The following is a 14,020-nucleotide window of genomic DNA, read 5'->3' as shown; positions in this document are numbered from 1 at the left end:
GTTCTAACATCGCACCTAGATTTTTAACAGTCAAGAAAGATGATTTTGCCCCTTCTAAAGCAAGGAACATTATACTCTCCAAGACTGCAGTAGCCTCACTGGTTAATGAGAGAGTGGCAGAGTTTTCAAAGTTCACACTTCAATGCTTCACTCATGTATTATAGCATATGAAACTATGATTTTTGTATTAGTACTATTTTTTCTGGAATTATATGAATTTAATTTCAATTAATCTAATATTGCAGAGTCTGACTGAAAAGTTGAAAAAGAGGGAGTTGGATTATACCCAGTTAGAAGATAAACAAAACGAAGAATCATTAATTAAGAAGAATCTGCAAGCAACCCTTAATCAAAAGGACTTGGACTGTCAACAACTTCAGGCAAGGTTGTCTGCATCTGAAGACTCATTGAAGAGGTTACAGAAAGAACTGGATGAAAGGGGAGAAGCAAGTCAGAAACTTAAGGAGGAGTTGTCGGAAGCTGAGATAAAGTACCAGCATCTTAAGGCAGAATTCAAACAGTTACAGCAACAAAGGGAAGAAAAAGAACAGCATGGCTTGCAACTTCAGAATGAGCTGAATCAGGTGAGTCTATTTCACGGAAGAATTTACAGTTATTTTCCCCATTGCCTTCCATTGTCAGATCAAAAATTGCTTTTAACAGTTGGGAAGGAGGATGGAGCAGAGGATAGCCAGCAATGCATTTCACTGCCTGGCTACTCGTTCAGGAGAATGGCAAACTGCTGGTCTGTTCCTCTCTGTTATTCCTTTTCACACAGTTGCCTTACAATAAGGACCTGTTGATATTTCCAACCAGCTGCTTTTAGCAGACATTATCATGCAGTGCCTGTTCTAGTTCTATACATCTCTTGTAGGTTAATGGAAATCTACTGAATAATAACTGAAGATTTTGCCATGCTCTCTGGAACTATGATTGGAGTACTTCCAGTTGCCTCCCTAGCAACCAAAATGGAAAATTCTAGAATCATGTCTAACAGAGAGAATTCAGTTGGAAATTGGTTTTGTGGTCAGAGGGTTTGCTGCAAAATAATAGAATTTTAAGGAAAGGATTTTCTTTGAGACAAATATTGGATTGGCTAACAAGTTTCTAGAAAAGGAAGTGGCACTCTCCGGAATTCCAGTGTGATGCCATCACAGAGGGATTTGTTCCATCCAGACTTGAAGAACATATTTGTATTGTTCATGTCTACCACAAAATACCCCCAAAAACTTGAAATACCAGTAAAAAAATCCCTTGTACTTTCATAATCCTGGCCATTAAAGACCTGGCCAAATATGAAGGCCTTATAGTGCTTCTGTGGGATAGTTGAGTTCAGTAAGGCTTTAAAGCAGCCCCTAAGAATGACTATGGCTGTGGTCACATGTGCCAGTTGAAGCGGAGGGGAAGCGAGGCTATCTCCTCCAGAGGAATTTGACACGCAGTTGCGAAATCATGCCTCCTTTGTAGTTGTGGGCACAGCCCATCACTGTGTGATCAGATGCAACTGTGGGTGAGTGTTTTGGGGGTTTTTTGGCCGTTTGTTTCCCAGGCACATAAATGAGGAATCGCACCTCCGCACTGAGGGCCCTGTATGGAGTATGCGATGATGTGCATACTGCAAGGAGGGGGGGAAATACCCGGCACTGAGCCGGGATGGCCTGATCAGACCATCCTGATGGCTTGAGAGCGTGCTTGCATGATCAATCAGGGGAAAGTCCATTTATGGCCTGTTGGAAGCCGTTTACTACCAGACTTTCCCCGGTGTCTTTTAACTCTGCTTCTGCCGTGGAGCAGCACGGGTTGCCGACGACTGCGGGATGCTTCCCAGATGTTGCTGCCTGATCGCTCCCTTTAGATCCATCAGGATCTATGTTGGATCTAAAGGTCCATGTGATCGCAGCCTATAGTTTTCAAAATGGAGATAGTTTTGTCAAGATCAGGTCTGTATTAGAGATGTGATGGGACATGGTGGGGAAGGAACAATCTGTTAAAAGTACAAAAATATTATGTACCACTTTTAACAATGTTTTTGTAATCCTTAACTTATTCATCACTCATAGAACGTTTACCCATAAGCTCAGTTCTTGGAATCGCTCCTGGAAAGCAGTATAAAAGCTAGTATATTTCCTGATATGCTGGTGTAATGTGCTCTGGTTCTCTATATGCCATTTTATCACAGCTATCCTAAATAGGTATTGGGCCCACATTTGGAAAGGCTCTGTTTTTTGATCTAGGAGGTTGTACCTTAATATAAGGATAAACAAAGCCTAATCTTGGACAGATCTGCTGTCTCAACTGTTTCTGATAGAACAGATATATTTATTTACTTTGTAGCCCACCTTTCTTCCTGAGACTCCAAGGCATCTTACACAATGTAAGACAATTCAGTCAAATGGCATCAGACAATCTAACAAACAATGCAATAGGACTAGCATTACAAAAATTAGTAACAATGCAAACAAAAGCATATCAGATATGGTAAGTCATACACAATGCAAAAAAGTGGAATTACAAAAGTAGAAAACATTACAATAAGAGGAAACTAATACATATAGTGGACTAAAATCATGTTCTTTTTATAAAAGCACCCTACATTCTATTATACTACAGTCTTATTTCCTTGTTAGAAATGCTAGTATACCACAGCCTTATTCCTTTTATCCAAACATAGACAGGATGTCTGGTCCACTTGCTTTTTTTCTTCCTTGGGATTTGAGAGAGGTTGGGTTGTTTCTGGCTTTTTGAAAGATTTCATATAGGATCATTCTTGAGTTTTGATACTTGTCTCAGTGACATAACTGACAAATGGCTCAGAGCCATTTAAAGCAAATAGGTGAGTGGAAAGGAGCAGAAAGCAGGGGTTTAAATGGTTCAGAGCCATTTAAACCCCTGCTTTATGTTCTTCATGAATTGCCACGAACTGCATCAAAATTCAGGGACGTTCGTGGCGGCTGTTCAGTTTGCAAACATTGCTTCATGATCCATGAACTGGCCAGAATTCATGATGAACTTTAGTTTGTGAGCTGATTTGTGCCCATCCCATATCATGTGTGCATATTCAAACTGTATAGGCCTCACTGAAAATGTGGCCTCAGTGAGGATGACCTAATCGATGCCATTCCTTGTATTTTTACAATACCAAAAACGAACAAGGGAAGTAGTAACTCTTATTTACGCAGCCCCCAGGAAGTTCTCAGGTTTTCACTTGGGAGCTGACCTTGGGAGAGAGAAGACTTTGGGCATGGCTAGTTGGGTCGTATATCTCTCATGACCGTTAGGGTGTGGGTGACGTATGCATCCACTGTGGGACCCCATCTTTATTATCAATACCAAGGCCCGGCATTGCCAGTTCTGAAAAAGACGTTTGCCTCTACAGTTATTCAAATCTTCTCAAACTTTCAAATGAAATACTGTGTTAAGAGTGGTTCTACTGGGAGTCTGACAATTGTTCACATGCACACTTGAAAATTAAATGAACATTCTTTACTGCAGAGATGGTTCTTTCAGATAAAGTGTTCAGTGTAATTGTCAGAGCTTTGTGTGGTAGCAAGTGCCATTTCACAATATAACTAGTTGATTGTTTATTTTTTTCTCAGTTGATAATCTGCCAAAGACTTTTGACAGCTCTTTAGAGGTATGTCTCATGTGCTTATGGAAGCCCCAACCAGATGTATGCCAGGGTATGCAGTAGTGAATTGTTTTCACGCATACCTGCAGGCACATAGTTGCTGGTCAGACAGTCAATGCAGAGGCAACCACCTCTTTGAAGGGTGGGACGGAAGGAATGTTATAGTCACTGTTAATCTGTCTGATTGGGTTCTAAGTGTGGTTCTCAGTTGAGTGATGTGAACCATGCATACAGTAATCACTGCTGGTTGCTGTGACAGTACACAAATGGCATTGTTTTTCAGTAAAATATAAAGCATTGTGAGTCCGCTGCAACATTTTACGGGAGATAAATGAGACGGTTTTCCCCTTCAGTTACATAATAAACTTCTGGAGACTGAGCGTCAACTTGGGGAAGCACATGGGCGGCTAAAAGAGCAGAGGCAATTGTCTAGTGAAAAGCTGATGGACAAAGAACAGCAGGTGGCTGATCTTCAGCTGAAACTCTCACGTTCAGAGGAGGAGGTAAGAATTATTTGCAAGATCAAATTCTGTTTGAGTTTACATTCTGTGCTTTGTCACTTGAATATCCTTTTCATGCTGTTTAAAGGAGTGTAGTGCCCAGTCACAAATAAAACTGGTTGTTGCAAAATCAGTGGGATAGACAGGCACAGAACCTCTTCACAGGGCTTTGTGAAGCTACTTGTCTGGGTTTGTGAAATGGGCCGTCGCTTCTGTTTCTCTGGAACTGAGACAGGTAGCCCATCTTGCATGCTGTGTACAATCTCTTCCCTTGCTCTCCTTCCAGTGCTTGTTTGGGACCGCCTATATTCTTCAGTTGTATATTCTTTCAACTCTGGAACATTGTCAGAATGTTGAACCATGCTAAAAACTATACCTCTCAAAATTGCTTCTGTCCCCTTTCTTTCCTTCTCACTATGAAGACTTACAAAGTAGGTAATATGATTCCTTTTAATGGATCAGTATTTTGGGCTCCCTTAGCTTTACTGGCATTTAATGTATATTTTCTTAAGGTTTTTCTTGGGCTTCAACTGTGATCTCTTATTTGGTTTTAACTAAAACTGTGCCGTAATTAAGATTATTGGTACTGTTATCTAACATAGTTCCTAAACATTCTAATTGTCTGAAACTCCTTATTAATAACAAAGCAACAGTAAAATACCATCTCAACAATGTACATACTTTTAGTATACTTTGGACTCTGTCAGCTTGAAAAGGTTTTTTATTGATTGAAAGTTGACTTTTTACTTTGTCAATGAGAAACATAAAGCATAACTTCAAGGTAGCAGATCTTTATTATAAAGTGTTTCAGTATTAGACCAAATGGGAAACACTATTAAACTACTAAATTGTGCTGATCAGTTTTCAGTCAACAGTATCTGACTTTTTTTAAGCTAAAGGAAAAAGCAGCAAATGGAACTGAATTGCAGCATCAATTAGATAAAATGAAGCAGCAGCACCAGGAGCAACAGAATCTTCAGCAGAGTACCACAGCAAAGCTGCGAGAAGCCCAGGTAAGGGAATTAATTCCTGCTAAGGAAAACAAAAACACATTTCCCAGGTAATCTAATGTAATTGTTTTGTGTTTAATTGTGTTATTATATTTTTCTTGTACCTCCAAGAATGATTTGGAGCAAGTACTACGCCAGATTGGTGATAAAGATCAAAAAATCCAAAATCTTGAAGCTTTGCTGCAAAAGAGTAAGGACAATATTTCCTTGCTAGAAAAGGAAAGGGAGGACTTGTATGCCAAAATTCAAGCTGGTGAAGGAGAAACAGCAGTTCTTAACCAGCTACAGGAAAAGAACCATACATTGCAGGAACAGGTAAGTTTAAAGGGGGAAAATTACAACTTGGTTCAGTTTAGTACTTTATAACAGAAGTGTTGGATGGACAATGTGAACTCTGTAAAGTATCTGTTACATGGGATTTTTTAAAAAGCCAGTACCAATAGGAATAACAAGTATGGTATATTGAATTATAATTCGTATATAATTGAGTATCCCAGCTGGTCTTCAATTAAACTTTCCACTGTGTCTCAACCCAGCACTGTTAACATATTTGAAGTCAAATGTACTCCAAATGTACTCATGTAAGAGGCTTTTGGGCTGTCTACCCAGTTCTTCTTACCAAACTGTTTGAACACATGTTGCTCATGGAGATGGTTTTTTGCTTTCATTTGTACAGCAAAAGTATCTTATGTACTCTTACCTTCATGGGCTTTATGCTGTATGTCTCACCCTCTGGGGGGCCACTAAAAGGGCATAGAGGCTGAGGCTTTCCCATGATGTTGCCTTTAAGACTTTAGGTGGAAATTTTCGTTGACAAGAATGCTGAACTTAAGGCATTCTGCTCACTGGTTCTCAATTGGTGCATCAACATTTATATGATGCACAGTCATTTAAGATGTCTAAGAATCTCATTTCTGCTGCATGACTCAAGCACGCATTTACCTAGTCAATGTGGGAGTAGTTGAAGCCACCCAGTATTACATTGTCTGCTTTAGTCACGTCCCTTATTTCTTTCTCCATATTGAGATCAGACTCAAGGGTTTGATCAGCTGGGGGATAGCACACCCCACCTCCACTTTTTAGTAACCCTTAGGGACCAGTATTTCCACCCATATTGATTCTGTTGTAGAGTTCATTCCTCTACTGTTTTCTAACTTATTTGAATCTATGCCTTCTTTGATGTACAACATAATGCCTTCCCCCAGCATATCACTCCCTGTCCTGCCTATAGAGCTTATACTCAGGGATGACCATCCCATTGATTTTCCCCATTCCACCGTGTTTCTATATCATCATTTAACACCAAGTGCTGCAGCTCCCCCATCTTGGCTCAGAGGCTTCTAGCATTGGCATATAGACACCTGTAACGCTTTCCCCTCTCCAACAAGCTTTGTCTCCCTTGGTACATGGACCTCTTTTGCCATCCTACTTTCACTCCCAAGTTCTGTGGTCTTCATACTAATATTATCCTTTGTGTTCACTCTGTTGTGCCTTTAGACTTAGTTGTCCCAAAGTGGAGGCTTCACAGCTCCTATCAGCTTTCTCCAGGATTAGTTTAAAAGCTTCTCAGACATCTTTTTGATATTAAGTGTCAGCAGTGTGTTTTTTGGTTCAAATGAAGCCAGTCTCTTTTGTACCGGTTCTGCTTGTCCTGGGAAGTTCCCCACTGCCTAACAAATCTAAGCCCTTCCTTCTGGCACCACTTTCTCATCCATGCATTGAGACCCCTCATCAGCACCTGTCTTGGCTGGCCCTGTGTGTGGACCCAGCAGCAGTTCTGAGAATGCTACCTTTGAGGTCCTGGCCTTTAGCCTACTGCCTAGTAACCTAAATTTTTTCTCCAGGACCGCATGACTACATATTCCAGTGTCATTGGTGCCAACATGCACCACGACTGCTGACTCCTCCCCAGCACTATCTGTCAACCTATCTAGACAGAGCATGATGTCCGCAACCTTCGCACCAGGCAGGCAAGTCACCATGCAGTCAAAATGCCTGTCACAGACCCCGCTCTCTAGTAATGGAATCACCTACTACTAAAAGCCCACTTCCTCCTAACCCTAGTGTCAGAACTCTGCTTTGCATCTGTGAGCTGTGGCTCCACCCCCAGAAGTTAGACAAAAGCAGGCAGCTGATTCATCTCACTCAGCAGAAGCCCCTCCCAGAAGGATCATGTGCTCACCAAAACCTAGAAGATTTTCAGACAGGCACACCTACAAACAGCTCATGAACCACATGACCTGAAGCAAACAGACGCACACCCCTCTTTGCCTCTTGCACCAATTTCTAACTCAACCCCCATGTTCGAAGGTACTGGATGCAAGCCCTGAGATGCAGACAGCCAGGAAACCTGTGAATCTAGGATGATTCAAACCCCACAATTCTGCATTATACATTATTTGAGCAATAATATTGCCTACAAAGTAATTGTGTGGACTGCTAGGTTACCTATCCTACCCCAAGAGAAATTCAGAATAGCTTGAATTGACTGGAAGTGGGAAATACACTTTTAGAACGAATTGCATCCTGTGTATGATAGATGTAAATTTATAGGCCAAAACATGAACAGCTTGAAAGCTCTAAATCAGATTATGTTTATCATCCTTTGCACCCTGTTCTCTCCCAAATGCATGGTGAAATTGGGCGTGGGTCTGGAGCTCCTAAACTTCTTTGCCTTCTCCTTCATCACTCTTCTCAAAACACAGAATTCCCAGCATAGGCACTGCATTCTGCATTTGGAGGAGTGCAGGGAGGAAGCAGGTGAACTTCTCCCAGTCTTGTCACGTGGAAAGTGTTAAGTATTGGCCCCATAGGCTCAGCATTACTGCTTGTCTTCATAAACATATTTGTGTATGTCTTCACATTGCCCTATTATGTTTCTTGTAGGTAACTCAACTGACAGAAAAACTGAGGAACCAATCAGAAAGTCATAAACAGGCCCAAGAGAACTTGCATGAGCAGGTGCAGGAGCAGAAGGCACATCTGAGAGCCTCTCAAGACCGCGCTCTATCCTTGGAAGCAACTATAAGTGAGCTAAATAGTCAGTTAAGTGAAAGCAAAGAAAAAGTATTGCAGCTTGATTTGCAGGTAATTCAGTTTTGTGTTGGAGAGACTACACATTGTCATTGTGGTTGCTGTAATTCTTTTAAAACAATCTCTGTTGATCAGTTTCAGAAAATTGTTTGTTAGTTAAAACAGCATGCATATTTGGTTTTAGTGAGCTGAACTAAAAAACCCAAATATCAATAATTCAGAAATCGTGCTTTTAAGTGTTTTCTCAGCAAAGCATACAGTAATGCTCTTTTGGGCACAATAAAGCTACCCTGATGTACAGCCTCCTGGAGATGGAGTGTAATACTGTGTCTGAATAAAGGTAAAGGTTTCCCTTGCTCGAAAGGTAGTCGAATCTAACTCTAGGGGGCAGTGCTCATCTCAGTTTCCAAGCAGAAGACATTTCCGTGGTCATGTGGCCAGCATGACTAAACGCCGAGGTGCACCTTCCCACTGAAGCGGTACCTGAGGTTTTGTTTACAATTTCAAACCTCTTCGCAAGGACTCGAAAAACTTGCCGCTTCACTATCGGCACTCAAGTAAGTCTCTTAAAATAAACTCGCTGTTTATTTCCTCCCTTCCCCCTTCGATACGTTTATCTGTCCATGCGCTTAAGAAGCATCCCTCTTTGCGCTCCGCTTTTCCCACGGGGGGGGGGTAGTCTGTTTTTTAAAGTACTCCGTTTAATTTGAACTCACGTTCATTGTTGGTCATAACTCTGACCTCGCTCACATCTTTCGTTATTCTGCTCGATCTCCCACGCTTGTCTCGGTCGAATTAGCTTGTGCCCGGAGGCCACACAATGGCAGGACCGTGAGGGTGGAGGGAAGCCTTGATTCTCCGGCATCGAGCCGTCAAAGAGGATAACCCTCAAAATCCCTCTGGCCTGGAGCCTATCACAAAGGCTCCGTGGGGGTGCCACTTGAGGTAGCACCCCTCCATGCCACTGGTGTGCTAATAGCTCCCCCGAGGTCCAGGGAGAGCGACCACCATTGCCAATCCACAAACCGGAAGTCCCCCCCAAACATGTTTCTAAGGAGAGCAACCAGGGTGGAAATAATGTCCTGTTACACTGAGTGAAACAAAGATCTGTGTGAACAGGAAAGGATGTCTTAGACTCCTGTTATTAAACACTAAATTTGTGTACTATGTTCTTTTATGATGATGAATAAAGATTTCCTAACTTGATGGACTAGTTTTTTTAAGTGGATTTTAATTCAACAGCACTTTATGTAAAAATTATTTGGTGTCAAACAATTAACAAATTATTCACTCATGGAAAGTAAAACTTGTTTAAAGAATCTGCAATTTTTTGGTTCTCTTGTCAGATAAAAGCAAAAACTGAATTGCTGCTATCGGCAGAAGCAGCGAAAGCTGCTCAAAGAGCAGATCTTCAGAATCATTTGGACACTGCCCAGAATGCATTACAAGATAAACAACAGGTGATAGAAACAATGAGTTTATATAAGGGCCTTCATGATTAAAATAACTTATTTGGTTGCTTAAAATGGAATTACTCAGGTGGAAGCCTCTGTATATTATTTCCAGTTACACTTACAAAATGCTGAAACAACATTGTTAAGAAGTTTATTTATAAAATGAAAAGAGATGTCTTCATGCTTGAATTTAAATGAAACACTAAGCATTAACATGGCAGAATCAAAAAGTACTAGGACACTGCAAGCATTTGGAGTGGCTTAAAAATACCATTTTAGATCCTGCTCCATATTTTTTAGTTGAGAATAAATTTCTCCGTACATACTGCATAGAACTTTTTACATTCCCTGTAAAATTTGGCCCAGTTTATTATCTTGACACATCTAGAGACCTGCATTGTGTAGGATGATTTGTGTATTACTGAGCTGTGAATGGGCCTTCGTATGATAGAGCTGGACAGAGTAGCCTTGGGTAGCCTGTCCAATTTATGTGTGATAATTTTAGCACAGTGATTGTAAATTATTTCCATTACATTTTAGCTTTTTGAAAAGAGTGTTTATTTAGAAATATAAAGACTGCATGATGATTTAAATAGTCAATTCCATAATAATTAAAAGTGGGGAAACATGAATTTTCTGTGTCAAAGCTAGATCTGTCTCTTTGAATTTGAATCCAGATTTGTGTGAGTTAAACAGGAGGTGTCTTACATGTGGCATAGTGAGTCAAACCTGTGTATTCTTTCCCATTTTAAAGCACTGAGTTAAAGCAGATACCTTGGCTTTTTCCAGGTAAAAATATGCCCTTCGCCATATTTGTGTGATACAAGATTTTCTATACAAATGGATTTAAAAGTTCGTATAGTTACTCTTTTCAAACTTTATTAATAGGAATTACATAAGGTCACTACACAGTTGGAGCAGGCTACTGCTAAGCTTCATGACAAACAGGAATACTGTACTCAGCTGGAAGCCAACCTTAAGGAGTACAAAGAAAAGCATCTTCATTTCGAACAGAAAACTGAGGAGCTCGAAGGTCAGCATAAGGTATGTACAGTACTGAGGAACTTTCTTTTGTTTTGTATTCTGTATGACCAGTGAATTATCAGGTAGCCAGGATGAGGATTGGGTGCTGTGTAGATGATGGATTTGGGATCCCTTCTTGTTCACCCTCCTCAAAATTGTTGACAAGTGGGGGGACAGGAGGACAAACAAGGAGAAACAAAAGCACTACTCAAATTATAGAGAGAGAGAGAGAGAAATGAAGGTTTTCAGAAACTCCTAACAAAAATATTTCAACAAAATCAAATACTAAATGCTATGCTGAACAACTTATATTTGGCATTCTCATTGGTTTTTCCCTTCCATGGCTGGTGAGGAGAGTGTGGGGGGAGGTACACGAGCCTTGGGGCTGGTTCTACTTTTCTAAATGTAGGTGGTTCTTAAGAAGGAAATATCAGCTGTATGGCCCTTAGCTCCTTAAGAACTGGTACACTTGTGATATGTGTGTATCCTGGTTTCAAAATATTTTCCTATTTTGCAGCAATTTTTAGTATTTTCCTTTTCACCTGTGAGGATTGAGGAAATACATTAAGTGATCAGACCACCAAAGCTACTTTTAAGTGAGGGGATACCTTTTGCTTGGTAAAAATTCTTTAAAAATGAAATGTTTAAAGTTACCCTTTTAAATAAGATGATGATTGACTGTTTCCTAAACATCACATACTTGTGTTGTCACCATTAAAAAAATGATTTGGTAGATGAGATGGAGGTTTTGATTAGAATTATATCTGTGCTATATAATGAACGTTTAAGCAGGAAATATTCTGAATAAATACTATATCCAAAATGCAAGTTATCCAGGATTACAAATAATAGTTGGAACCTTGAATGTGGATAATCCTTTGGATGTTTGTTTCTGTCCCTCACAAGTATTTGGGGAACCTTTTGAAATAATGTTTTTGTCTGTTACTTCGAAAACTTTAAAAAAATCTAATTAATAATACCAATCCAGTGCATCCTAAGGAAGACACAGGCAAATAGTTCATTTTAGGACTCCGTGAAGTGTTTTGTATTCTTAACTGTCCTGCATAGATTCCTAAAGGGGCTGTTGTTGCATAGATTCCTAATGTGACTTGTTTTATCAGTGAACTTGGTTTGTCTGCCTGTAGTTGTCCCTCATTCAGTGAGAGAAACAGCTACAACTGTAGTATGCTCTGGTTGATCTCTATTGAACAGGTTTTGTTGGATTGCAGCTTGGCCATCTCCCTTATATATAAAAGCCAAATGGTGGTGGCACTTCTCTAGAACATTCCACACGCTCCGGAATTGATTGGCGCCCTGATGTGTCACTCAGAATCTGTCCCTATCCACTGGCTGCATTGCTTGAGTCTCGCCTCCAACATTCTAAACAGTTTGCTGTTGCTCTCCCCCCCCATAGCCAGTCAGAACACAGAGGTTATTTGCATATGCAGCCTCATTGGCCTTTGCCTCGGAACACAGAGGTCGTTTGCATATGCGACTTGATTGGCTTTTGCCTCTAACATTCTAAATAGTTTGCTATTCTGAGGTAAAATGTGTCCAATCTCCAGGTGAGGGCTGGAGATCACTCAGAATTCCAACTGCTTTCCAGATGGCAGAGATCAGTTCCCCTGGAGAAAATGGTGGGCTCTGTATCCTTATATGCTGCTGAGGTGGCCCCCATATGACAGCCAATGTGATGTAGCAGTCAGGGCTTCAGAGCATGGGAGAGGCTGCAAGTGTGTGTGTGTGGGGAAAGCGGAAGAGTGAGGGGGAAATAAAGGTAGGTTGATGATTGGCTGGGCAGGAGATAGGGTTGCCAACTCCAGGTGGGAAATTCCTGGAGATGTGAGGGATGGCGCCTGGAGAGGGTGAGGTTTCAGGAGGCGTGGGACCTCGGACAGGTACGAAGCCATAGACTCCACCCTCCAAACCAACCATTCCCTTCTGGGGAACCATTGTTGCCAATCTCCAGGTGAGGGCTGGAGATCACTCAAAATTACAACTTTCTTTAGGTAGCAGAGATCAGTTCCTCTGGAGAAAATGGTGGACTCAGTGTCATAATACCCTGCTGAGGTCGCCACAGCAAATTGACACTGAGTGTCCAAGGCCGGGGCACCTGCCCAGAGCCTCTTTCTAGAGGCCGTTGTATGTATTTCCAGAACGGGCCTTTTTTCTAGTACGTTCATATTTGCTAAGTACTTCAAAATGGGTGTTTGGTTGCACCTTAGCCAAAGAGGAGGTAACCTGTTTTATACCTGGCTGAAAGAGGCATGTTTTCACCTGTCAAACTCCCATACTGTTAACTGCACACCAGGCAGTTTGTCTGCCCAGAATTGAGTATTTGGCCTATACTACACAGACACGTGCATAGGGGAGAGGGTAGGCAGGCACACACAGAAGTGATGAATTACTTTTCTTTGGTTGCAGTGAAAGTGTCTTGCCTACCCTGTCACCATGCTTGTTCCTGATAAAGAAGAGGCATGCCGTTTTCTGCTAGTTGTGGTCTGGTCTGAGTGATCAGTGTGCTCTTCTCCCCAGTGAGAAGACTGAGACTTCTATCCAGTTATAGTTTTGTATGAGGCAGAGATGCTGTCCCAGGTCTAGATAACAACTCCCTGTGCATCTAGAAGGAGTTTACAATAATAAAGTCACATTCTGTCTCCTTGTAGCAGTTTATATTTTGGGGTAATTGTTGGATTTCTAAAATCTTCAATTGCAGAAACTAGAAGCTGACATTCTTGAAGTTACGGGGATTAAAGAAAAAGTGCTTCAGGAGCTTCAGGAGCAAAGGCAACAGTGCACAGACTTGAATCTCAAAGCTGCAGAACTGACGAAACAAGTTGATGCAGAAAGAGAAATGTATTCTATATTTCCTATATTTTCTAATTTATGACTGGATATTGAATGTTCCTAGGGATTTTTCCTCCCACAAATCACTCCCCCACCCCCCTCAAGTGTATCATTGTCATGAATTCTTTGCAGCTAGTTGGAAAGGACAAAACATAGTTTTGCTTCTGTATAGTTATCGCCTTGTATTTTAGCAGGATCATACTTCCCTCTACTGCAAAGAAATACCAGCGCAAACAATAATGTGTTTCGCTCATCTGAATGTGATCCACTGTGGTGGGTCTATATATACTACACAGTTACTTATATGTAATGTAAACCCCTTCCTTTACTTGTCTTTATAATGATTTTTAAAAATTTATATCCCACTTTTCTCCCTATTTGTGGGCCCAGAACTGCTTTTCGCATTGTTCCTCCCTTCCTGCATTTTCACTCACAACAACCACCTTGTGAGGTGGGATAGGCTGAAATATTATGATGGGCCCAAGGTCACCTGGCAGGCTTCCAGAGCAGAGGGGATTCAAACCC

General features: G+C 41.1%; 1 protein-coding gene across 1 annotated transcript in view; it reads left to right on the top strand.

The window, feature by feature from the left end:
• EEA1 (early endosome antigen 1) overlaps positions 1-14,020 on the top strand; it is a 73,994-nt gene that overhangs the window by 36,720 nt on the left and 23,254 nt on the right. The window contains exons 11-18 of the mRNA XM_015421013.1: positions 246-584; positions 3,982-4,131; positions 5,022-5,141; positions 5,250-5,453; positions 8,025-8,225; positions 9,518-9,631; positions 10,514-10,669; positions 13,365-13,504. Of these exons, the coding sequence (XP_015276499.1) occupies positions 246-584; positions 3,982-4,131; positions 5,022-5,141; positions 5,250-5,453; positions 8,025-8,225; positions 9,518-9,631; positions 10,514-10,669; positions 13,365-13,504 (1,424 nt within the window). The remainder of the gene's footprint in view (positions 1-245; positions 585-3,981; positions 4,132-5,021; positions 5,142-5,249; positions 5,454-8,024; positions 8,226-9,517; positions 9,632-10,513; positions 10,670-13,364; positions 13,505-14,020) is intronic.

Source organism: Gekko japonicus, unplaced genomic scaffold, assembly GCF_001447785.1.
Source record: "Gekko japonicus isolate JY-2015 unplaced genomic scaffold, Gekko_japonicus_V1.1 scaffold594, whole genome shotgun sequence".
NCBI classification, from domain to species: domain Eukaryota; kingdom Metazoa; phylum Chordata; class Lepidosauria; order Squamata; family Gekkonidae; genus Gekko; species Gekko japonicus.
The sequence above is the reverse complement of the archived record's forward strand: the minus strand, read 5'-3'. Positions and strand labels throughout refer to the sequence as shown.